General features: G+C 47.8%; 1 protein-coding gene and 1 long non-coding RNA gene across 3 annotated transcripts in view; one reads left to right on the top strand and one right to left on the bottom strand.

The window, feature by feature from the left end:
• The window catches only part of LOC308652908, a 72,515-nt gene extending 52,567 nt beyond the window's left edge, over positions 1-19,948 (bottom strand). For both annotated transcript variants that reach the window (XR_014022928.1, XR_014022929.1), the window contains exons 1-2: positions 19,820-19,948; positions 9,595-9,700 (exon numbers count right to left, since the gene is read on the bottom strand). This is a non-coding gene — a long non-coding RNA (uncharacterized lncRNA). The remainder of the gene's footprint in view (positions 1-9,594; positions 9,701-19,819) is intronic.
• A 488-nt stretch (positions 19,949-20,436) lies between these two features.
• The window catches only part of ADCY5 (adenylate cyclase 5), a 153,400-nt gene continuing 147,032 nt past the window's right edge, over positions 20,437-26,804 (top strand). Inside the window, exon 1 of the mRNA XM_081301048.1 lies at positions 20,437-22,850. Coding sequence (XP_081157174.1) covers positions 21,726-22,850 — 1,125 coding nt within the window. The 5' untranslated portion in view covers positions 20,437-21,725. The remainder of the gene's footprint in view (positions 22,851-26,804) is intronic.

Below are 26,804 nucleotides of genomic sequence, written 5' to 3'. Positions count from 1 at the left end.
ATGTTCACCTGTGTTTTGCACGTAGTTGTGGTCTGTTGGCTCTCATGTCTGTGTAGGGTTCGTTGTGTGAGTACACTCCAGTTTATTTATTCATTCTGTTGATGGACATCTGGGTATTCAGCTTTGGGCTCTTGAATACAGTGGTGCAGTGAACATTCCATATATGCTTATTGGGTGGATTCAGCACGGAATTACTGTCAGAGGTCATCCTTATTTATAGCCTTGATAGGGTCTGTCAGGCGGTTTTCCAAAATTGTTGTGCTAACATAGGCTCCAGCAGCAGAGAGTGAAAACTCTAGTTGCTCTGGGTCCTTGTACAGACATGGTGTTGTCACTCGTTTTCATTTTAGTTGGTCCAGCCAGTGAACGACTGTGGTTTTAATCAGGACTTAATAGTGATTTAAATTTGCATTCCCTTGAGGGTGACTAGGACCACCTTTCACATGGTTTTTGGACATCCAGGTATGAATCTAGGTGACTTAATTTCTGTCCTTGAGGAGGCTGCTCTAGAGGACTGACTCCACCCCCCTCCCTGCCCCCAGGATTTGGGATTTCGCAAATGAGTAAAATGTGGGGGATCAGTCACAGAATTGCCAGTGAAAACAAACCACCATCAGCGATAGACGCTGAGACTGGTTCATGCAACTCGGCGCCACCCCTGCAGCTAGTCACAGCTCCAGGTCTGAGCTCCAGTGGCCTCTGCCTTGCAGGTGCACAGCATGAGATCTGCGAGACAGCACTGCGGCCAGGCCTGGGCTTCTGCTGCCTCTGCGGGCAAGCCAGGGGATGAGAGAGTGGGTTTTGTGAGTGGAAACAGGCAAAGCCCATGGGTATGCATTTTGCTGACATGGAGGCCGACAGAGGTGATTTTCTGACCCTCCAGATTCCTGGTCATGCCAGACATGGCAGAACTCTTGGCAGGCTGCTCCTACCATGTTTGGCAAGTGCTATTGTTTGGACATCCAACATTGGATGTTTCTTGAAGATCCATGTGCCACCATCAGCAGGTGGTAGAACCTTTAATAGGTGGGACCTTGTGGGAGGCCTTTAGACCATTGAGATTGTAGAAGTCTGGCTCCTTCCTCTTTCTCTTTTGCTTCCTGGTCCTGAGGTGAGCAGTTTGCTCTACCATGTGCTCCCCACCATTTTCACCCTTGTAAGTCAGCTTTTGTTACTGGTTATTGTTGTTTATGGTAGTAAGAATTGAACTGAGGCTCATGCATGCTGGGCAAACACTATACTACTGAGCTTCATTCCTAGCTGAGCTTTCTATTACTGTAATAAAATGCCTGAAATAGTGAATTTATAAAGAAGAAAGGTTATTTTGACTTATGGTTTCAGTCCATGATTAGTTGACCATGATACTTTTGGGCCTGTGGTGAGGCAGTAAGTACATCACAGCAGGAGTGTGTGGTGGGTGGGGTAAATCTGCTCACCTCATGGCATATAGGAAATAAAAGAAAGGAAGAGGAAAAAACTGGGGTTCCAATATGTTCTTTAAAAGCACACCCCCAATGACCAGACCTCCCACCAGGCTCCACCTCTTAAAGGACCTACCCTTTCCCAATAATGCCATACTGGGACCAAGCCCTTAATGTACGGGCCTTTGGGGGACATTTATCCAAACCATAGCACCAAATGGCATTCCCACCAGAGGCCTGAAAGCATTGGGTTTGTATGATAAGGGACGGGAACTTTTAAAACCATGAGCCAAAAGAAACATTTTCTCTTGCTGGGCACAGTGGCACACACCTATAATCGATCCTAGGTATGTGGGAGGCTGAGACAGGATGATCAAGTTTGAGTCTAGCTCAGCAACTTAGTGAGACCCTGTCTCAAAATAAAAAATGAAAAGGACTGGGGACTCAGCTCAGTCCAGTAGAGCAGTCCTGGACTCGGTCCCCCATGCCTCAACAAAACATGCAAAAGAAAAAAAACACTTCTAAGATAATTATCTCAGTTATTTTGTTATAGTGACAGAACACTGACTAATACAGGAAGCATTCCTGGAAGCCCAGCTTAATTCCATACCCCCAGCTCTTCCAACAATTGTAAATACTTGTATTAAATTCCGTCTTGCATAATAACAAGGTGATTGCTATACCAGCTATTTAACCCTAACAGATACACGGTGATACACTGATACCACCATTAATGAAATAAAAGATCTTTGAACACCAAAAAATGGAAGAACATAATCCTAAAATTAAAGGACAGTTTCAAAGTATTTATTAAATCCATCCCACGAAAGGCCTACTTTCCTTCTCTCATTTTGCCAGTGGACATTTCAATGCTCATGTTGGCACTAAAGGAAAAGTGAGTTAGAGGAGATATCAAAAGAAAGAGACAAAGAGAAGCCCCTGAAATGGAACAGGAGGCAGAGAAGGACAGGGCTGCCTTTTATAGACGACTTAGTCATGGTACCAAGAGGAGCATCACCCTGGCACCCCCAGTATCCAGAGCCCATTTCAAGTGGCACGGATCGTGTTTCTATGGGTTCTTTTGCCCCGACCCTGGAGTTGAGGGTCAGCAAGAGCTTCTGATGAGGAGGAGCGGTGGGCAAGAGTCGCTGTCTCAGAAAAGTACTTTCAGGGGTTAATAGTAACATTTGAGTCGCTAATTTTGTTTGTGGCATGTACTCTACCATTGAGCTACACCCCAGCTTGAATTTGGTATTTTAGTTTTTATAAAATAATTTTAAAGTAGTAGATGGACACAATACCTTTGTTATTTTATTTTATTTTATATGGTACTGAGATCAAACCCAGAGCCTCACAGATGGTAGGCAAGGGCTCTACTACTGAGCCACACCCCAGCCCAAGTTTCGTATTATAAATGGAAATATAGGATTCTGGGAAAACAACTCTGAGAAGAGAGAGAGGAGCTGGGAAAGGAGTCCTCTAGGGGGACTCGAAGCAGCCGAGGAGTGATGAGCCTTGCTTGGGAAGGTCCGCGGGGGTCGGGTCCAGCAGGGCCTCTGCACCCTTGCTCTGCTCACCTGTGGCTGCCTCAGTGCTGTGGAGCCTGGCTGCGGAAGGAAAGTTCCAAGCTCAAGGTTGGCCCGGGCTTCTGTGGCCGTGGAAGCAGTGGGGACCAGGGCGCCTCTTACTGCAGAGCCTGGTGTAGGGACAGAAGGGGCTCAATGATACCAAGACAGAACTCCAGAGACAGGAAGTCCCTGAGTCATCTTCCAGGCCAGTGCTGTGAGGTGCTGTTTTCTCTCTGTGTCCTTCCCATTTAACAGTGTAGAATGGAAAATTTCAAATATGCACCAAAATAGAGAGAAAGACACCATGAACCTCCAAAGACCATCACCCCATCACAATGCTCATCAGTTTGTCTCCCAGGGATGTCGAAGATGGTTTTAAGCCTCTGATCTTCTGTTCAAATACAACCTTAGGTTTGTGTAGCTGCCTGAGATTATGAAGTATTAACGAGTGTCATTCTTTCTTCCCTTTCTCCTGTTCAAGCCGCAGTTAGGGGACCAGCCTGCAATCCCTGGGAGAGCTTGAGTGGTTTGCAAGGGAGGCAGGGAGAGGGAAGGAATTTGCATGGTCTGCTAGGGCTGCACACAAAGTACCACAGACGGGTGACGAGACAACAGAAAGCCTACTGTCTCACAGCTCTGGAGGCAAGAAGTTTGAGATAGAAGTGTTGGCAGAGTGGGTTCCTGCTGAGGACCACGAGGGAAGGATCTTTCCCAGGCCTTTCTCCTTGGCTTTAGATGGCCTTCTTCTCTCTGTGTATACCTATATCCAAATTTATTGGGTTTTTCTTGGGGGGGGTGTTGCATACCAGGAATTAAACTCAGAGCCTCATACAAGCTAGACAAATGCTCTATCACTGAACTATATCCCTAGCCTCTTTCTTTCTTTCTTTTTTTTTCTGGGGGGGGGGGCGGTGCGGTGCCCAGGATTGAACCCAGGGCCTTGTGCATGTGAGGCAAGCACTCTACCAACTGACCTATATCCCCAGCACCCTCAGCCCTTTTCTTATTTTATTTTGAAAGGGTCTCATTCGGTTGCCAAGGCTAGTCTTGAACTTGCAACCCTCTTGCCTCAACCTCTAGAGTAGCAGGGATTATAGGTGTGTGCCACCATGCCCAGGGCAAATTTCCTTTTCATGTAAGGATACTGGTTGCACTGGACTATGACAGATCCTAATGACCTTATTTTAACTTGACTATGTCCACAAAGTCCCTATCTCTAGACAAGGTCATCTTTTGAGGTACTTGGGGTTGGGATTTCAACATAGGAAATTGGGGGAGGCACACTTCAGCCCATGACAGTAACCCTGCCATAGAGAGAATGTATGAATGTCTTGAAGAAACCAAAGGGAGAAGATTCCTCTGGGCTCGAAGGGTTTTCTCAGGTGGGAAGTAGGCTGGGGTGAAGCATCTGTCAGATGAGGAGAGAGAGAGGAGACATGGGTCAGCTTCCAACAGGCACCCATGTCCGAGGAGTGGTACAGAATCAACAAAGGCAGCTGGGTCCCTGGACAGAGACATGGCTTGTCAGTGGTGTTCTGGTCCCAGAAGGAGGCACTGAGACATGAACTCCAAGAACCTTTGAGGTGATCATTTTATCTAGCTACTAGGAATGGGTCCTGGGAGGCCAAAATTAATTTAGAAAATTGGAAAATGAACAAACTGGTCATTTTTGCAACCCCTGAATTCATCAACAGAGAGTTATACTTGCCAAACACAAAACAGGTTGGCAAGCAGAACCGTTCTGCGTGGAGCTTACCCCTAACCTGGCTCCCCGTGGCCCTCATAGTATCCAAGGAGTCCAGGGTTCCAGGGAACTCAATTTGGTTTGCTTTTGCAGTATCAGGGATCAAGCCGTGCACCTTGCACATGATAGGCAAGCACTCAACCACTGAGCTATATCCCCAGCCCCTAGGGAACTCAGTTTGAAAACACTCCTCCCTCACCCCCATTTTTATTGAATAGACCTAACATGAGACTCTCCCTCGGGAGGGCACAGGAGTTTAACAGTAGCTCCAGACTAGAACTCAGGACTCCCGATTTTCCCAGCACACATTCCTGGGGCTTTCTTGAAGTTTTCCAGGGAGGCTGATGCTGTGTCTTCCATCCCCAGCGTGGTCTTATCCAGGAGGTGTCTCATTGCACACCAGACAGCTGGTTTCCCCGAGCTGCCTTGGGTTGGGCCTGCAGTCACATTCTCATCAGGTCTTTGTGTTTTGCTTTAGCTGTTCCAGTAGCCATGTGTTGTCCTCTGTTCTTTTGACCCATCCCCATCTGTCTTGCAGGATGTCATGGCTTTTTACCCTAATGAGGCACTCCAGGTTCCCCTTGTCCTTTCCCAGCCCCGTATCTGGAATGTTCTATGTTTATTTTTAGCAGCAGCTTGATGACAAGAGGATCTGGGAAGTTGGGATGTGTGAGGGGGGGAATACCACTAAACGGGCACTTCTGTAATGGCAATTTCATTATTAAAAATTAGATCTCTTTCCACGCACTGAAGAATTCCCTATGCAGAAATGGCAGAGACCTTGCTCCTTGAACTTATCTCCAGCACCTTCTAGTATCTTCCAATTTCAACTGGTGAGCGTGGCCTCTGGGCTGTGTCACTAATCTTCACCAGCGTAATGATGGATACCGGGATGGTGACAAGCAACTTCTGCCTCAAAGAAATAGGACTCTTGAGATGGGACATCAGACCTAGTGGGCTGGAGAGGCAGCAGTGATCCTCTAACACTAGCACCTAGCATTCTGGTAGTGCCTGTCATACAACGTCAACAGGACGGTGACCTGGGATCAGCTAGTGTGAAGAAAAGGCTTTAGAAGACAGGACCTGCCATTGCCCACTGGGTAGGAATGAGGCTAGGAAGTCTGACTGCTTCCACATACACAGAGTGCCTGAAGATGAGATTACAGGCTCAGAAGTTTTCCTTCTTTTTAGCAAATAGCTTTATTGGCCACTCGGTAGCTCATGCCTGCAATCGGGATACTGAGGCAGGAGGATGGCATGTTCAAAGTCAGCCTCAACCACCTAGCAAGACCCCATCTCAAAATAAAAAAGGACTGGCGATGTGGCTCAGTGGTAAAAGTGACCCCCGGATTCAATCTCCAGTGCCAGAAAACAAAATAAACCAAAAAAACCCTCTTTATTGAGGTGTGAGTGACATGCTTCAGTGTGCCACTTGATATGTTTTGATATATTTCATATCCATGGGGTTTTGGTTCTGAGGTAACCAAAACCTACAAATGCTCCAGTCACTTATGAAAAAAAGGCCTACTATTTGCATGTAATCTGTTCACATCCTCCCCTATACCTTAAGTCATCTCTAAATTATAATACCCAACAATGTAAATGGTGTGTAAGTAATTGTTACACTGTGTTATTAGGGAGTAATGATCAAAAAAATGTGTATACATGTTCAGCATAGATGCAATTCTAAAAACTAGTCTCAGTGCTCCATTGATTGAATCTGTGGATGTGAAAACCACCCACCCAAGGAACAACTAAACACACAAGACACCCTCACACACACACCTGTCAAACCATCACCAAAATCAAGATAATGAATATCCATTACCCCCCCAAATTTCCTTGCATTCTTTTGTAATCAATTCCTTCTGTTTCCTCCCTGTTTCCCACCATTCCCAGACAATCGCTGATCTGCTTTCTATCACCATAGCTTGTATTTTCTAGATTTTTTTAATAAATGGAAATCATACGGTCTATATTATTATTTTTTTTTGCGGGGAGGGGGTGTTCTGGTTTCTTCCACTAGGGACAATGACAGTTTTTTTGTGTGTGTGCAGTACTGGGAATTGAACTTAGGGTCACTTTTCCACTGAGCTTTTAGCCCTTGCCCTCTTGTAGGTTTTTCATTTTGAGACAGGGTCTCGCTAAGTTTCCCAGACTGTCCTTGAACTTGCAATCTTCCTGCCTCAGCCTCCTGAGTCCTAGTATTACAGGCGAGTGTCACCATATATTAAAATCATTTTGAGATCCATTCATGTTGTTAAATTTATTGATAGATCATCCTGTTTTATTGCTGAGTATTAATCCATTTCAAGAATATACCACAATTTGTGTTTCTATTCACTTGTTGGATGGATTGGTAGGTTGTTTCTAATTATGAATAAAACTACTATGAATATTAGCAAGAGTTCTTTGGGTTTTTGTTGTTTTTTTTTAGTTATAGATGAAAATAGAGTGTATTTTTAAAACAATTTTTTTTAGTAGTTGATAGACCTAATTTTATTTATATGTGGTGCTGAGAATCCAACCCAGTGTCTCACACATGCCATGCTCACTACCTCTGAGCCCCGGCCCCAGCCCCTAGAGTGGATTTTGACGTACTATATATACATGGAGTATAACTCCCCATTCTTGTGGTTGTACATGATATGGAGATTCACTGTGGTGTATTCATATATGACCACAGGAAAGTTATGTCCAATTCATTCAGTCTTTCCTATCCCCATCCTCCCTCCCTTCCCTTCATTCCCCTTTGTCTAATCCAATGAACTTCTATTCTTCCCTAATACCCCCTTTATTGCATGTTAGAATCCCCGTATCAGAGAGAACATTTGGTCTTTGGTTTTGGGGGACTGGCTTACTTCACTTAGCATGATAGTCTCCAGTTCCATCCATTTACCAGCAAATGTCATAATTTCATTCTTCTTTATGGATGAGTAATATTCCATTGTGTATATATACCACATTCTCTTTATCAATTCATCTGTTAAAGGGCACCTAGGTTTGGTTCCATAGCTTAGCTATTGTGTCTTGTGCAGCTATAAACACTGATGTGATCATGTCACTGTAGTATGCTTATTTTAAGTTCTTTGGGTATATGCTGAGGAGTGGGATAACTGGGTCAAATGGTGGTTCCATTCCAAGTTTTATGAGGAATCGCCTTACTGCTTTCCAAAGTGATCGCACCAATTTTCAGTCCCAATAGCAATGTATGAGGTACCATTTTCCACATCCCACAGAGGTCTTTGTATGGACATGTTACTTATATGCTTTAATTTTTCTTGGCTAGATACCTGGGAGTGACATGGTACACATATACTTAACTTTTTAAGAAACCACGAGACTGTTTCCCAAAGTGGTTGTGACCCTTCACATTCCCACCAGCAGTGTGTGAGAGTTCTAGTTGCTTCCCATCCTGTCCAACACTTGGTCTGGTCACTCTTTAATTTTAGCTGTTCTAATAGGTGTAATGTATCTTATTGTGATTTTAATTTGCTTTTCCTTAATAATGAGTGACATAGAGCATCTTTTCACACCTTTATGTGTTATTCATACATCTTCACCCATTTTTTGAATTTTTTTTAGTTATAAGTGGACACAATGTCTTTATTTTACTTTATGTGGTGCTGAGGATGGAACCCAGTGCCGCACTCATGCTAGGTGAGTGCTCTATTTCTGAGCCCCAGCCCCAGCCCCAGCCCTGTCTTCACCCATTTTTGATGAACTGACTATTCAAATATTTTGCTCATTTTTACTGGATTGTTTTCTCATTTTTGAGTTTAGAAAGTTATTTATAGATGCTGCATACAAATGCTTTGTCAGATATGTGAACTCATAATTCACTCATAATTTTTCAGTTTATGGTTTGTCTTTTCATTCATTCAATAATGTCTTGTGAAGAGTAATTCTTTATTTCTACTTCTTCTTTTTCTTCTTCTTCTTCTTCTTTTTTTTTTTTTTTTTTTTTGGTACTTGGTATTGAACCCAGGGCCTTGTGAATGCTAGGCAAGTGCACTACCATTGAGTTACATCCCCAGCCCCTTTTTATTTTTTATTTTGAGACAGTAGCTGTGATTACAGGCATGCAACACCATACTTGGCATTAATTTTAACAAAGTCTAACTTATCGAAAAATGTTAAATATTTTGAAAAATAACAAATTGTGCTTTTGGTTTTCTATCAAATAAATACTTGCCCAGCCCAAGGTCAAATATTTACTTTTTGTCTGTTCTAGAAATCTTAATAGTTTTAGGTCTTACATCTAGGTTTATGGTAAGTTTTGAGTTAGTTGTTTGATGTGAAGCAAGGATTAGCTAACTTTGTCTTAAAGGTCCAGACACTGAAGATTTAGTCCTTGTGGGCTAGATGAACTCTGTCTCAGACGTTCACCTCTATCACTGTAGTGCAAAGCAGACTGACACCAAGAGTATCAGTGAGTACCTGTGTTGCAAAAACAGGTAGTGGGCTGCATTCAGTTGTTGTTGTTATTTTTAGATATACATTAAGCCCACTGACCAGAATTTGGTGATTCCGTCTTTGAATGTGCAAACCCTACTGAGCCCCTCCAGGCAGCAGAAGTGAACCCATCACCTCTGTTGCATCTGCTACTGCTCTGCCCAAAGATCCTCAGTGCAAAAGACCCTGCAAGAGGGCTGGGGTTGTGGCTCAGTGGTAGAGCACTCGCCTCCCACGTGCGAGACCCTGGGTTCCATCCTCAGCACCACATAAAAATAAATAAGTGAAATAAAGGTATTGTGTCCAACTACAACTAAAAAAAAAAACTGCAAGAGGGTGCTCCATTTTCTCATTTTCCACCGTCCTTCTCCTCATTGCTATTAGTCCTGTAAGTAGGGAGAGATACCTGTGTGCCTTGGACTGAGTATACAACAGGATGCAGAGCTGCCTACATGCCAGGATCTCAGGTGCACAAAGCAAACTGCTGGGTCATTCAATTTCATCTTCTCTGCCTGTTTGGGCAGACAAAACCAGTAAAGAAGGTTAGGTTGAATTCTGCTTCTAATGCTGTGTGATCTTGATTAAATCACTCCACTTTTCTCTCCCTCTGAATTCTCATCCGTGGGGGAAAAACTTATTATTTCTCCATGTCATTGAGCAGACAAGAATAAGGCAAGACATTCCTTACCCACCTGGTTCACTCTCTACCAGACAATTCCAGAGCTGCCTTCTCCTTGAACAGTTTATAAAGACTGCTTGCTTGCTTTCCTTTTAAAAATCACTGTACAAATGCAAGGTGTTGTTACTATTTTCTCTTTTTAAGTAATTCTAGAAAGCCTAGCCCCAGGATTTCACAATCTGTCACTGGCCCTCAGTGCCCCAGCCTGTTGCCAGGGAGAGAGATTATCCGGGTTTGGGGAAGGTCAGCCAGCCCCAGCACGATCTCCAACAGAGCTTGGCTTGCCATCCCCAATCACAGCTTTGGAGTTAACGACACAGATCCTGGGCAGGACCACTCCAAGGCCAAACAGAGTGGGCACTGAGAGGAGAACAGCACTTAGCACCACTAGCCCCCCTCCAGGCCACTCTGATCACCACCCACGCCTGCAGAAGGCCGCAGTCTGCGTGGCAGGCAGGCTGCAGGCTGTCAGAATCCTGAAAGAGGCAATGTCTTTGAGATCCAGAGACCTCATCTGTGTGGCCCCAGGGGCCATGCTTTGAACACAGCAGAGATCAAAGAGCAGATCTCCAGACAACTAGAGGAACTGGTGCGCACGCAGCACCGACATGAAAATATTTATCACAGCCCTCTATAAATGTATGCAAGAGCTAGAGATCCAGAGCCGTTTCTCATTCCATGCCAGCCTCAGAAACCAACATCTGTATCTATGAAAGAATGAATTTATTTATTCACAATTATTAAGAATGGCTCTCATTTTATATGAGGGTAAATCTTTTGAAAAGGATTTTCACATAATTGTCCTGTAAAACAAATCATCACAGGTGGCAGGAAAGCAATGCTGTCCTTGATGGGTCTTGCAGTTCAGAGAGGTGAGGTGACTTGTCAAAGACCACACAGCTAAAAAGCAGTAGAGCTGATGTGGAAGCTTCAGCTACTGTGACTCCAAGCTTGGTGCTTTTCCCCTTCAGCCTCCTTGGAGTGGGCTGGAAAGACTGTCTTGTCATCAGGTGGGAAACCTAGGAAGCAGGCTCAGGAGGGAGGGAGAGATGAGCTAAGGAGGGCACCAGCTGGATGAGCCCTGTGTCCTGATGGAGGGACAGCTGTTAGGGCCAGCCGCTCTCTGCCCCCACTTCTTACCTGGTGACATGGCCCCTGGCTTACTAAACAAACATATGGGGAGTAAGCACTGTATTTTCTTTTCAGAAGGATTCACCATAGAGACTTTTGAATATTAATCTTCCTGTGGGCATCCAAACCTTAAAAATGACATGTAAACATAATTTGGTGTGTGCGGGGACAGCCGGGTTGGGGAGACATTCATACATGTTATGAGGTCCCTGCAGGAGTCAATTACAACTGTGGACAGTCACTGGGGTAAATGGAGATGGGCGGAACAGACCCGAGGGGACCAGATGACCCCTGCAGAGGATAGCAGTGCTGGTCTCTGACTGTCTCCCATGCTCAATGGAGAGTCTGTGGGTTCACTGGATATGCATGTGTGTATGCATGTGGACTTGTGGAAGGTGTGTGTGCACGGTGGGGACGGCCAGGCTCTCATCATCAACCTGAAGTTCCATGATGCTGCCTTCCACGAAGGTTTTCTTTGACTTTCCTAATCAAAAATTAATAGGCACTTACTTGCTGCTGCCTTTAATTACATTTGCTAGAGACAAGTGTCTGCCAACCGGCATGGCTCTGGCTGGCTTCCTTGCTTGGGTCTGCTCTCAGCAAAGCCCATTTGATTTGGGAAGGGAGAGGGTGCCATTTTGACTGAGCATCTTGAAGAGGCAGAAATATCTCAGGGTGGAGATGGTAACCGAGTCTCTGCTCATCGGCAGCATTTGCCTGACCAAGAAGCTGAACCACACATGCCTTGGTGGAATGGGGGCCAACCTGTGGGCTTAAGGACCCCTAGGGACCACGGAGTCCATGAACAAGAGTCACTAAGCCCTGCCTGTAGGCATCGTGAACGATTCTACCCCAACAAATACAGGACCACTTTTCTAACATGTAGATATTATTGGGAGTGGCAAATAATTAATCCATTTTAATCATTAAATTTATGTTAGCTTTTTACCATTATGTATTTTTTAAACTGAAAGTACATATTCACTTTGAGTGTGCTCCCCTCCCCCCAAAATCCATGTGTTGAATCCTCACTATCTCAATGCAGTGGAATTGGGAGGTTGGTCCCAGCGGGAGGAGTTTGGGTCTTGGGGGTTACTTTCAGGAATGGATTCAGGCCTTTCTCTTGGGAAACTTTCTCTTAGGTTAACTATCTAAGGAGTTCAGTCCCCTTTTCTCTCTTCCTCACATGCCCCCTTTCCCTTTCCCTTTGTGCTGTGAATTAAAACAGAAGATGGGGGTTCACCTGGCCTTGAACCTTCAGAACTGTGAGCCAGAATAAACCTCTTTCTTTTATAAATTACTTAGTCTCAGGTATCCTGTAACAACAACAGAAAATGAACTAAGATTTACAGCATGTTGGGTCTTTCACATTTTTTACCTTAAAAATGGGTCTTCAGACAGAAAAGGCTAGAAACTGAAAACTAGAATATCCTTCCTATAATGGTGAAGCAGTTCCTGAAGGGAGGGGTTTATTTGTGTGTTACAGGGGATTGAACACCCCAGTGTTCTGCCTCTGAGCCACATCCCCTGCCCATTTATGGCTTTGATTTTGAGACAGGTCTTGCTAAGTTGCTGAGGGTGACTATGAACTTGCGATCCTCCTGTCTTAGTCTCCCTAGTGCTGGGATTATTGGTGAGCTCCACGGCACCCTGAAGGAATAGGTTTTTTTTTGGGACCCCGTTTCCACCTCTCTATTTTAAACAGCTTTTGAGATATAATTTACATACCATAAAGTATTTCAATTAAACCATGTAATTCAATGGTTTTGAGTAGATATTCACAGAGTTGTGGAGACAGTCACAAGAAATCATCTTAGAAGAGTTCCACACCCCATTGTACTCATTAGCAGTTGTTCCCCATCCTTTCCCCCAGACTCTCAGTGCTAGGCAACTACTGATTGTTTCTATAGATTCACTTCTTTTGGATATTTCATCTAAGCAGGATTATATAACACGCGACCCTTTGTGACTCGTGGAATGTTTTGAATCTAGTCTCGGCGCAGACTCCTATGCATACTTTAAGACCCTTCTCCTCAGCCTTTTCTTGCTTACCCAACCTGTGGAAATAGATTGCTCCTGTTAAGTCACGCTGTCTTGTTTGGGTGTTCCAGCAGCACTGGACGCCAGCTGCACTGCCCATCTTTGCTGATACTGCTCTTTATTCTCGGGTTCCGTGAAATCCCTCACCTCTGACTTCTTGGTGAGGTATCCTGCTGGTATAGACCTTGGGGTCCCCCTCTCAACTGTGCCCAGCATGGTTTTCTGCTTCAAATGGGCAATCAGTGTGATTAAAGAATAAATGACTCATGGGGATGTTCCCAGACTTTGAGGAAAAAAAGGATTCAGGAGAAAGTACAAGAAAGCAAGCAAATTCAAGAAGATAAATCATGGACCGTGGGCATTAGAGTCCAAAGGCTTATCAGGTACCAAGTGACTAGAAGAATATTAAGAGGTCCTGGGATGCAAAGGGTCTCCCACCTACCTCCAGTAACAATTGAAAGAACATATTAGTCACTCTGTTAGCTGAAGGCATTAACCGCCTCCATTAAAATGCAAATGTCAACACCTGGGAGAGTGGCTGATGGAGCTATTATCAGCCATTTCCACCTCAGCTCCAATCTGAGCTCTTTGAAAGTTTTCTGTTCCCTGGGGCCCAGAGGTTTAGAGGTGAGGATGGGGTTTGGAAAAAATCTAGGTCCTGATTCCCTAGATGGCTAATTACAAATTCATCATCCTTGGCTTTCAAACCAAGGGAGCCAGAGGTCAAGTCAGAGGGCTGTTGGCCTTGGTTCCTCTTCAGAGCTCAGAGTGGAGGACCAGCTGGACCAGCTGGCTCTCAAGAGATGCCTGAGTTGTCTCAAGTCTACATGGGATGACCAGCCTTCAGGACACTCAGTGCTCCAACCTGCCCGGCACTTGATGACTTGGGAAAAATAATAAGTAGTGCATTCTCTGTGGGAAAGGTAAGCCATCTAGTTTGAAGTATGGAGTTTACTCTGAAAATGCAAATACCCGTGCATGTGTCATTCTACCTAATAGTGGGAATGAGATGATATTTAAGACCGTTTTCTCCCTTGTTGGGCCTTAGGAATACTCCAAAGTATGATGAATGCTTTGAATTAAAGGAGAATGAAGATCTCCCTGACACCCCCCACGGGCCTCTTTTCCTCCTCAAGTGCAGGAGGGGATTTCTTGAAAGTTCCCCTGACTATAGAAGTCTAGAGCCTCCAGCAGATCAGTCTGCAGGAAGAGAAGCTAGAGCCCAGGTCAACTTGGTTCCAGGGTATTGTCTGTTCTTTGGGTCCACTTAGCTCCCCTAAAAGGCATTTTGTCTTCTTCAAAATTTGCCTATAGCCTCCATTTCTCTCTCCCTTTTGAAATGGGTATTTAAGCTTCAACCAGCTGGCCTTCTGTGGGTTCCGTACTTTGTGTAATCACCCTAGTGTGAGAAACAAGCTCACTGGCCCAAATCCAAAGCATGGACTAAGAGAACCAAGGTATAACATGAAATCGAGGCTTTTATTGATGGTCTTACAGATTGGAAGTTCGGGTGAGCAGGCACTTCCAAGCAATTACAACCAGCATTTGATTCCCTGGTGTGCAAGGTCCCTTCTCCAGCTCCTCATTGGCTGAGTACTATAGGGTGTATAGTTTTACCTAAGGTCATCTAAGTTTTATTGTCTTCAATTGGGTTATTTAAAGAAATGTACCTTCAGTTGTCCTTGACCTTCAGGCTGACCTGACCTTTAGATCCTCCCTTTGTTCTCTTGTGGCAGAAAGGCCTTTCTGGGATTGAGTGCATTTTGGCATGTATGAAGTTTATTCGTCTTTGTTGGTCAGGTAGGTGTACATGAATACATTTGTATGCCTTTTCTCCTGTTAATCTATTTAGCCAGGCTCAAACTGTAAATCCCTCAGGAGTGGAAAGTTCCTTTTGCCCCTACACCCTTGAGAAAGACTTAGGTTCTCATACTTCGTAATTCCTTTTCTTTTTTTTTAATAAAAATTTCCCCCCCCTTCTACACCAGGAATAGAACCCAGGGCCTTGCACATGCTAGGCAAGCACTCTACCTATGAGCTACATCCCCAGTCTCCAAAATTCCTTTTGAAGAACTCATTGTAGGGCAGGCCTTTCCTAGACAAAACTTTGCAGAGGGGAAAAAGAAAAAAAATTTTTATTTAAAAATTTTTTTTAGCCAGGGTCTCACTAAGTTGCAGAGGCTGACCTTGAACTTTAGATCCTCCTGTCTCAGCCTCCCAAGTTTCTGAGATTATAAGTATATACCACTGTACCCCATTGTAAAATTCATTTTTGACTCCCAATTCCTAACTTATTTTCATTCCTGCCCTCCTCTTTCCAGCTTCCAGGCACCCATGACCTCTTCTACTGTGTTTCCCATTCTATGGTTTCATTCACCTCAGGAACTGCTCCCTGGTGCCAAAGGCTCTATTTTCCTCTTCCTAACATATCGCTATTCTTAATAGCAAGCATCCTCTCCCTTAGTGTCCCCCAGCCTTGGCTGGGCCTTAGTGGGAGGCATGCTGATTAAACTCACTCACATTGACTTGCCCATGGCAGACAGTTCTGTCACAGCACCTTCAACCTCCCAGGGCATTCCTTTTTCAACCACTTTATTGAGATATAACTCGGTATCATAAAGTCTACCCACTTAATGTGTGCAATTTAGTGGGTTTTAGTGAATTTACAGTTGTGCAGTCATCACCGTAATTTTAGAACATGTTCATCATCCTAAAAGAAATCGTATACCTGTGGCCTATGATTCCCCATTTAAGCAGTGCAGCAAAGTATTTCTAAGTAGGGGAGAATTACTGGTATTCACTTTTACAAACATTTCTGACTATTCTAAAATACTAGTGTTCTAATTTCTGAAACAAATATTCTTTTTTTTAATATTTATTTTTGAGTTATAGGTGGACACAATATCTTTATTTTATTTTTATGTGGTGCTGAGGATCAAACCCGGTGCTTCACACATGGTAAGTGAGCGCTCTACCTCTGAGCCACAACCCCCGCCCCATGAAACAAATATTCTTCTAAAGAACAGGCTCGGGGAGTGAAGAAGCCCTAAAGGGTAACTGAGGCACCAGGGGGACGTGGGCTAGAGGAGGTGTGTCTGCAGCTCTCCCCTAAGGCTGGAGGTGCTCTGGGTGTCTATGAAGACTAATTCCAGAGAGGCCTGGGATGGCCCTTGGGTGAAGACCCTAAGGACCACATCCTTTCTGCATCATGTAAACCTCTTAGAGTTTGTCTTAAAAACCTCTGCCTTTCTACCCTGTGACCGCAGCTCCTCTGGATTTTCTTTTCATAGGGATGAACCCCTGGACTTGCGCCTCAGCACTGGATCTCCCCCAGTCAGTGGAGTTATTTCCACTACTATGTCACTTTGGGGCCCAATTAACATCTGCTCTGTAGTGGCTTTCTGACTGGTCTCCTATGCTCTTGGATATTGTTTTCTTTTTTCAATGTGGCTGCGTCTTTCCCAGTTTGCCTCCCCAAACAGAATGGACCAGGATACTCTGTCCCCCAATTCAAAGGGCTCCTTATTGTCTTTAAACCCGAGTCCTCTGTGCTGTGTTGAAGAATTCAATCAACCCGCCTGTCCATCCCCACCAAGCAACTCAAGCACTCCTTAGTCACACACCCCTGAGACTCCATGCGTTCACTAGTTCCCGGGTGTACCTTCCTTTTGTTTATCCACCAACTAGTGGTAACCTCCTACCAACTAGTGGGCACCAGATTGAGCACTGGGTACAGAATGGATCAGATACCAATTATGCCCTCAAGAAGTTGGGCAGGCTGTGGAGATGATTCTATGAACAAATCAAGATAATACAATGAGACAGGTGCTATGACAGAGATACCATCAATATATACTGGGAGCAGAGGGAGTGATTACAGGTTTGGGGGAAAGGGTGGCAGAGTGGAGGTGCATTAAAAAGGCCTTTACCCAGGTGCTGCTAGTGTAATTTGTGGGGGGAAAAGGATAATGTCTGCAGAGGAGAAAGAGCAGTTCAAGGTGGTTAAGTGGCTGGTGGCACGGAGAAGTGGTGGGCAGTGAGACCCATAGGTGAGAAGAGGCTGCTTTGAGGAAAGATTTCGAGGAGGTGTGAATAGATGAGGACAAAGTGGAGGACAGGTTTGAGAGCAAGGAGGAAGAGTTGGCAATTGTCCAGGCAAGGAGGGGGACCATCTGGACAAGGGTAAGAGAATGTAGAAGAAACTGATATGAAAAGACAAAGGCAGAAGAAGGACCACTATGTCTGGGGAGTTTGGGGATGATCAATTCAGTAGCAGTGGGAAAATGGAAAATAGGGCAGGCTGCTTGGGAGATTACCTCAGTGTTAGATTAATGGAATCCAGGGTGTGGGTGTGTCCCAAGGAGCATCCATGGGCTGGGGGAAGCTTGGAACTGGGAAAAGAGGTAAGGATGAAGGTCTAAATTTTATAAATATCTTAGGGGGAAAAATGTGCTTATCCTGTGACCTAGCAATTCTACTTGTAGGAATCTCTCCTAATGACATAATTTAAGGGTGCATGTGAAGATTTATCTACAAAAATGCTTATTGTTTATGACAATAAAAGGATGGAAACATTCTATAAACTATTCTGACAGTGAAAAATGTCTAACAGTAGGAACTGGTTAAATAAATTGTGATATATCCATGCAATAGAATTATACTCTGACAATAAAATGGATATTGTAAGTGAACATTTACTGACATGAAAAAAACTAAAATATTTTGCTAAGTAGATAATGGCAGACTAAAACTGTAGAATAAAAGTCCCAGTTATTTTTTAAGAAAAAAAAATCAGGACTTTAATGTTGGTTCTTCCTAGGTGGTAGGATTATGAATATGATTTTTTCTTTGTTTTTAGTTTTTCTACATCAATTATAAAATGATTTTTTAATTGAAAAAAATAATAAAAGGAATAACCAGCTAAGGAGCGCTCAGGTGCAGAGAAGCTGATCAATGACAGACCTCTGATAAGTAATCCTGACTTCTCTGGCCACCTAGCCTCTGTGCATGTAATAGCCTATGACCTGAGTATCTCTACTGCATGGTATTTGATACATGGCTGTATGGTAGAGAACAAGGAGCCGAGTGCTGCAAACAGTGGGCCTTCTACAAATTTATCCATTTTCTAAGTCTCAATTTTCTCATCTTTATGCTGGAGAGAATAATACTTTTCTCAAAATGGTTATGTGATGATAAATAAAATTTATAGAGACCATTGGTTTAGATTGAGCTCCTGCATTAGGCCCAACAGACTTAACCCAAATGGAGTTACTTATGCTGAAGTTCCAAGCCACCAAGTCAAAACTAAATTGTTAATCTGACCTTTCAAGAAATCATTTGGAGGGAGGGAGGAAGACACACACACACACACACACACACACACACACACACACCCCAAACAGGTCAGTTTTAGTAGGCATAATAAGTCTCCTTCCATTTAACTTTTACAAGGAAAGTAACTTGAAATGACCTATATGATTTTTTTGTTCTCTATTTCTGCTTCTTCAGCCCTTCTCTGTCCATAAAACCAATCTTCTCTGCTCATCTCATTGAAATACTCAAATCCATTTTGTAGAATAGGTGTTGTCTGATTCTTGAATTGCAAATAAAAGCTAATTAAGAGCTCTAAATTTGTTGTAATGCTGTCTTTTGATACTGACAATAAAATATTTACATACATACATAGTAGCTTAATAAATATTAGTTCATCTTTCCTTTCCTCTTCCTCATTCTTCCCTGCTAGACTCAGATTTGATTTCCAGATTTGATCTCCCAGGGTAGGAAATGAGACGGCCTCTCTCTGAACACAGGTGAGCTCTGTTGGAATTCTGTTCCACACTGAACTTGGCTGGACCTGTAGGTAACAGCCAGCTCTGCTCTCTTCCTGAGTTTGGTCAACTCTCTCCTGGTAGTACCTAGCATACCGCTCTGCACACTGGGGGCGCTGGAATTTTTCTTGACTAAATTTGTGTTGCTTTATATGACTTAGCTAATCATGGATTACTCAAAGGCTGGATGATTACTCAAGGGTTAGTTTACTCAGACCTCTCGGAATTTTTCTCCTCCCATTCTGTAGCTCTGGCAAGGTTTTTATTCCACTCTGCAAATAGATGACCAGCAGAAAGAAAGAAAGCAGTTCTTCAGACCCATAGGTTCCTTGTCATAACCTCTGAGGAGAGTCTGGAGGACCAAGAGGATAAAGGAAGGCTGTTTCTCTCTCCCCTGGTTAGAGGTATGGTCCCCCCCACCATACCTCACCAAGAGGAGACAGCCTGCAGGACATCTTTACTCTAGGGGAAAATGAAGTTGGGCAGACACATCATTTCACAGGCCCAGGTCCCCTCTACAGGCAGTAAAGTTCTCCTCACCCTTGCCTTTGCTGGCTAGCTGAGCAGGAGCATCTGGCCATTATTCCCTTTTCCCAGGTCCTGCCTCGCAGCTTGCTCTGGTGCACATCCTTCCTGAAAACAGCTTATTGAGTCTGGGAGGCAGCCTGGTGCTAAGAAAAGATCTTTGGGTTGAAAGTTAGGAGACCTGTGTGACCCATGGCAAGTTGGTTAAGCTCTTGAAGCCTCAGTTTCCGGGAATAACCACAGAGGCCCTGTCCCCTATCACAGCCTAGAGTTACTGGGAGGGAATCAAATAAGATTTATAAAAGTATTAACACGTAAACAGCTCTTTATAAACGCCAGGTGTTCTCAGTTCTGTTTGTGGGGTTTCCTCTCTGTAACTATCCACCAAAGCGTTCCTGTCCGCCCCGCCCTGGTTGCACGGGCCTCACCCACTGCATCTTCATCTTTTCCGTCGTTGTGTTTCTGAGCCTCCGAGATCTTCAGTCTCAGCATCTCCCCTGCCCATTTCCGGGTCTGGCTCTGGGGCCCCTCGGGTCTCTCCAGGGACTCAGTCTCTGGCTCCCTGCGGCAGTCGCTACCCGGGTGCCCCCCGCCCGGCGCGCCCTTCTTTGGCACGGTCGCCGGGCCAGAGAATCGCCCAATAAGCGCGCTGGACTCGAGTCTGACAGCTCAGGAAGCGGCCAATCGAGCCCGGCCAGAGAAGGGGGGCGCAGCGCCGGGGCTGAAGTTGGGTTGAATGGGGGGAGGGGGAATAAAGGGGGATACAAAAGAGGGGAGCTAGGACTGGGGGCGCAGGAACCCAAGCTGGGGGCGGGGGACGACCGAAGTCACCCAGGTCCGGCGAAAGGATCCCGGGCTGGACCCGGCTCCAGGCGCCAGGGAGGGAGGGGCACAGCGAGAATTTTAGGTGAGGAAGGGGAGCTGGGGTCCCCCGCGGCCCCCGAGCCCGGCCTGAGGATGCCCACGGGCCACCAAGGCTGGGGCCGTGGCCCGGCCGAGGGCGGAGGCGGCCGCGCGCCGTTGTGAGCCGAGGCCCGAGCGGCGCGGGGGGCGGGGAAGCGGCGGGAGGAGGGGATGCGGAGGGCGCTCCGGCGGCGGCGGCGAGCGGGCAAGAAGGGAGGAGCGGCGCGAGCGGCCGGAGCGGCGCAGGGCCCGAGGCGTGCATGGCGCGCCCGGAGCCGAGATCCCGCGGGTCCCCCCGGAGAGCCCCCGGGAAGCCGCGGCTCTTCGGCGGGTCCCCCTCGGCCGGCTGCTTCTGAGCCCCGGCCCTCCATCTCTGGATGCTGTGCTCCGGGAGAGAAGCCCGCCTGCGTTGGGGCAGAACGGCGGTGGCGAGGCGCCGGATTCCGCCCTCCGCTTAGCTGTTCTGCGCCCGGCCGCGGTGGGCCCGCAGCCGGCGGCAAGAAGCTTGAGGCTAGCGGAGCCAGCGCGACAGCTCTCGGGACCGGCGGGTGCGGGCCAGCCACGCTTGGTTTGGGGGAACGGGAGAGGCGAGAGGGGAAGGGCCGCACCTCAGGAACCGGTCCTCGCCCCCGCCCCCTGCGCGGACGCGCGGAAGGCTCGACTCGTCTTTCGCTGGGGCCACGCTCCCACTCTCGCCACGGGAGGTGGGGGATGCGGGCGACAGCTCCCCCGGGATCCAGGACCCTCCCCCCCAGGGCTCCGGAGCTGTCGCTCCGCCCGCCGCCCCCTCCCCCGTGCTCTCCACCCCCCATCCCACCTCCCCACCCCTCGTAAGAAAATAATGCTGGCTGGCGCCCGCACCTCCCAGTCGCTCCCAGTCCGCTGTGAGGAAAGGGCACCCGCTGTGTCTGCGTGCCGGGACCCCCGCAGAGCCGCCCTGGCCGCCACCTAGCTCCGAAAGCCTCTGGGCTTTGCTTAGGCATTATCTGCGAGCGCCGCGCCCGGGCATTGCCAGCTCCGGGGAGGCGCCGCCCGCAAGGACACCTCTCCGTCCCGCCTCGTCCGCAACTCCGGCCCTCGTCGACTCGACGCGAGCCAGGGGTCTGGACGTCCCTCTGCGCGCGGCACAGTAGCTGGAGCAGTCCCCGCTGCCCCAGCTCAGAGCCAACTCCATCTCGGACCTGGGACTCTTGACGCGGATTCTCAGCTACTTCTCACCTCGGGGCTACGCCTGTCTCTCCGCTCACCCTCCGTTGCCCTCCTCCACCGCTCAGGACGGGGGTGCCAAGATGCCCCGCTTCTGCGCAGGGCCCCGGGCCGCCCCCGACGTGTGACCCCAGCCTGGTCCCCCTGCTCGGCCGTCCGCCCTCCCCTTGGAGACCCCCGGCCCGGTCCCCGGGGGAGGAGGAAGACGACGAGGCCGAGGGGGGGATGTCCGGCTCCAAAAGCGTGAGCCCTCCGGGCTACGCGGCGCAGACAGTTGCGGCGCCGGCACCCCGGGGAGGCCCAGAGCACCGCTCGGCATGGGGGGAGGCCGATTCCCGCGCCAATGGTTACCCCCATGCCCCTGGGGGTTCCACCCGCAGCTCCACCAAGAAACCCGGTGGGTCGGTGACCCCGCAGCAGCAGCGCTTGGCCGGCCGCTGGCGCAGCGACGACGACGATGATCCTCCGCTGAGTGGTGACGACCCCCTGGCCGGGGGCTTCGGCTTCAGCTTCCGTTCCAAGTCCGCCTGGCAGGAGCGCGGCGGCGACGACTGCGGTCGCGGCAGCCGGCGGCAGCGGCGGGGCGCGGCCGGCGGGGGCAGCACCCGGGCGCCCCCTGCGGGCGGCGGCGGCGGTTCGGCGGCAGCGGCAGCTGCGGCAGGCGGGACGGAGGTGCGCCCCCGTTCGGTGGAGCTGGGCCTGGAGGAGCGACGGGGCAAGGGTCGCGCGGCCGAGGAAGTAGAGGCCGGCGCCGTCGAGGGCGGCGAAGGGTCTGGGGATGGCTGCAGCTCAGAGGACTCAGGCTCAGGGCCCGGCGCGGTGCTGTCGCTGGGCGCCTGCTGCCTGGCATTGCTGCAGATATTCCGCTCTAAGAAGTTCCCGTCGGACAAGCTGGAGCGGCTGTACCAGCGCTACTTCTTCCGCCTGAACCAGAGCAGTCTCACCATGCTCATGGCCGTGCTGGTGCTCGTGTGTCTTGTCATGCTGGCCTTCCACGCGGCGCGGCCCCCGATCCAGCTGCCCTACCTGACCGTGCTGGCGGCCGCCGTGGGAGTGATCCTCATTATGGCTGTGCTCTGCAACCGCGCAGCCTTCCACCAGGACCACATGGGCCTGGCCTGCTACGCGCTCATCGCGGTGGTGCTGGCCGTCCAGGTGGTGGGCCTTCTGCTGCCGCAGCCGCGCAGCGCCTCCGAGGGCATCTGGTGGACGGTGTTCTTCATCTACACCATCTACACCCTGCTGCCCGTGCGCATGCGGGCTGCAGTGCTCAGCGGGGTGCTCCTGTCTGCTCTCCACCTGGCCATCGCCCTGCGAACCAACGCCCAGGACCAGTTCCTGCTCAAACAGGTAGGAGCCCACCCCGCCAAAGGGACTGGACTGTGGGGCTTGGCAGGCCTGGGCTTGATTCCAGAGAAAGTGATCCCACCCTCACCCTTGAAAGTGGTGAAAAAGAGCCAGAGATGTGGCTTCTTGGTCCCCCTTGCACCCCAATGTCTTCGTTTACAAAAGAGTGCTCTTGTGTTACTTATAACGTTCCTGGCTTGGTAGATGACGCTCCAAACTGTATCCATCAGTGCTGGGATTTGAGTAAGGAAGAAGAGTTGGAGAAAATGGAGAAGTCCCTATCTCTCCCTGAGCTTCAGTCCCTGTATATACAAGAGACACTACCTAAAGTGGCGGGACCCTCTAGCAGCCACCCATCCAGAGCACCACTGCTGACTTGTTAACCCAGACCTAGATAGAACATTGGGGAGGAGGGATCTGGCCACCCCTTGTCCTGTCCTAGGAAGCAGATAGGATAGCCCTCCCAGTGTCTGAGGCTGGAGGTTTAGGAGCTAGAGATATCACTGAACTTGAAGGAGGACCGACAAGTTTGTTTCCTTTACCAAAGTGCAAGGTAAGAAGGCGAAAACTTGCAGTTGGCACAAGTGGGAGGGAGCATCTGAGATGTGTGTGGCCACAGTCCCCCTTCTGGCCTGAGCAGAAAGCTGGTGTTGAATACCATGACCCTTCCAAAGGGTGCTCCTGGTCATTACTTTTTTTTTTTTTTTAAAGTCCTGCTGGCACTTATTGGGCAAATCTAGAACTGTGGGCTAAGGAGTAAATAAAACTTCTGTGGTTTCAGACTTCTTGAAGAGGGACATGCTTGCCACCCAGGCCTTAGGGTAAGGCGGCCTCTAAGACATCTGTGCTTTCTCCTTTTAGCATCCTAATATCTATCCCAATCCATGGCCTCTACTGAACCTGCCTGATTGTATGCTGTTCCATTGGACAGAATTAAGGGGGGCTTGCTGTAGGTCAGTGTTTTGGACCCTGACCCCACTGTACACTCCTTCTATCTCTTGATATCTGCCTCCTCTCACAGAGCCTCCCCACCACCTCTGCTGGGGATTGAACTCAGGGCCTTCTATATGCTAGGCAAGTGCTCTACCACTGAGCTACATTCCCAGCCCTCATAGAGCCTCTCCTTCTCCCTACTTTTACTACCTTCCCCAGACTTTGATCCTGTTGCATGTTGCAACTTTCTTGGGATGCTCCCTTGTATCCCAACTTCCTGGACATGCTGAACCTGCAAGATGCTCTGCTATAGGGAGGGAGGGAACATGTGATCTCTCTGGTCCTAGGTTCCCTTTCTAGAGAATGAGAGGGTTGACTATGTCCTTTTGACTCCCAACAGCCTCTTCACCAACTGTGGGCTAAGGAGTAAATAAAACTCCTGTAAGGAGTCTTCTCTTTCAGCCACATGGTGCTCTCCCTGTTCTGCATGATTAATAGGAGAGTCAGCCATAGACAGGAGCCCTCTCCAGTGTCCATTGGTTTGCTGCCCATCCAGTGTAACCTCCTTGGATGCAAGGATCCTGAAGTATATAATTTTCCTTCCTCCACTTTCTCCCTTGCCTAGGTCAATGCAGAATATTTAGTAACAATTTAATAGCCACTGGCCAATTTGGTTGGGGTCCAGTGAGTGGAGTAGGTGGAGTTGTTGATGTTAAGTTAAAGTTTTTCTGATCTAGGATCAGAAGGAAAAAAAAAAACCCTTTAGAGATTGGCTTTGAACTTGAGAGGGAAATCTTTTGAGAGACGGTGGTTTGAAAATATTTTCTACTATTGTAAGTGCTTATAAAGGCTCCAACTCTTTTGGCCCGAGGACCCATGCTCTCAGATAAGTGTTGTATCTCTGTTCTTGCCTTTGGTAGGTGTAGTTTTTTTGAAGAGGGAAGGGTATGTCATCTATATGGCACAGTGGCGATTTCCAGGAAAGCTGTGGGTATTTCTGAACCTGTCTTGGGATACAGGGCCTGATTACAGCAATAGGCAGTCCTAGACATAGGATTTCAGGAGACTGGAGTCAGATCCCAAATGACGGAGCTGAACCTAGGCACTGCAACTCCGTCTTGGCATGAAATGCCATTGCCACAGGGTCTGACTTGCCTTCTGGTTCCTCAGGCAATATTCTCCTTTCTATTCCCTCCCCCACCAGTTCCCACTCCATGCTTCTCTACCCATTTCTTTTCGACCCAAGACTTTTCCTTGGCTGAAGGATTTTGGATGGATTTACACTTAACTTTTGATGATCTGCTCTGAGTACAGCAGAGTTTGTTTGAAATGGTCCAAGGCAAGGGAATGTAAACATTGTTTCTATTTGGCTTCAGAGAAAACTGTGTCTTTTTTTTGTTTGTACTTGATCTACCTTTCTGATTATGCTTGTTATAAAATTGGTCTTTCTTCAGCAAAGTGTGCTGGGTGGTGGGGAACTATTAGTGGGAGTATTAGTATCCCAGAATGTATTTTTGAGGTGGCTTGGTTAGATACCTTTTTTTTTTTTTTTTTAAAAAAAATGAAGGCACGCGTCCAGGGAGAAGGGTAACAATGAATGGGTTCTAGGTTTGGGGCTTTACGTCTTGGCTCCAGTTAGGAGAAGACACATTTGTTTTCTTAACCAGTCAGTTTTTATTCAAGAGACAAACAAGAGGCAAGGTGGGGCAGCCCCTGTGTGGGACGGTGTTCCTTCCTTCCCCTTCCCTGTATCTCTGGCTCTTGCCTTCCCCTGGGATCTGCCACCCTCTTCCTCTGCCCTTTCCCTCTTCCTGCCTATGCCTTGCCTCCTTCCTTTCTCTGCTCTCCCCATGCGGCCCCCTGTTGCTCTCAGCCCACTTCTTCTTTCCTCACCCTTCCTGCTTGCTCTGCTGCCCTCTTTCTTAGTCCCGTTGGTTCTGGTTCGTTTGTGGCCTTGGCCTCTCCCGTGCTCTTGTCTTGCTGTCGTCTCCTCATCGCCTCACAGGGGTACAGTAGGAGCGTCATGGGGTTGTTTTTCCTCCTCTTTTGCCTGTTAGAAGTCCCTCTGCTACACCCATACCATAAATAACACTCAAGCATCTGCCAAACACATTCCTCACTTGTGTTAATAGGCTGCAATGATGCTGGAGCCTATTGCCATGGCAACCTCATTTTTGTTTGACTGTATCCCACTCTGCTACATAAAGCCTCTGTGCTCACTCACACACAAACAAGCACACTCCACAACTATGATCCATGCTTGGATGTCAAAGATTATTTTGGAGATAGCCTCTTTGGGTCCTGTGGAGGCAGGGTGGTCATTTGAACCCAAGGAGATGGTCACCTCCTCCAAGTATTACCCTAGTAGGTCATAATGAATGAAGAGACCTGCTCAAATGTTTGGTATTATTATTTCACAGCCACCTTGAACCTGTTTGATGTGATTTCTGAGAAGATTCTGACCCCGTATGGGTAGGCAGGAGAGTAGAGTGCAGGGTCCCATCCCCTCCCAACCCTGAATTACTTTTGCTCCTTACTCCCTGCCTCCTGCCCTTTAGGAGAAACAGTGATTTCCTGCATTTCTTCCTTTGTGCCTGTTTGAACTCACAACTGTCACCAGTTGTTCCAGCGACCAGAATGGCACAGGCACTGTGTGGGTGATGTTCTGTGACTGAGCACGTGTGAGTGTCTGTTGTGCGGAGGCAAGGGATGGGTGGGGGTAGGGACATGGGCCAGGAATCCACCGCTGTGGCTGCCCCAGGGCATGTGCACGTGTGAGCCAGCACATGTGCCTGCCCGTGTCTGTCTGTCTGGCAGGCGTGCTGGCCCGGGTGATGGGGGTGGCCTGAGAAGCTTTTGTGTTCACTTTGAGAGGAGATCCTCCCAGCTCTGTCCTGTTTGTTTTTGGCTGGTAGCTGGCTTCCTATGGCCATTAGCCTTTCTCATTCTTCTGACCTTGACCTATGACTCCTCAGGGACTGTATACACTCCCTCCCATTTCCATAGTGAGTTTGGGGGCTGGAC

The sequence above is a fragment of the Spermophilus citellus genome (assembly GCF_964194105.1).
Source record: "Spermophilus citellus genome assembly, chromosome: 7".
Lineage (NCBI taxonomy): Eukaryota > Metazoa > Chordata > Mammalia > Rodentia > Sciuridae > Spermophilus > Spermophilus citellus.
This window is presented reverse-complemented; position numbering and strand designations above follow the sequence as displayed.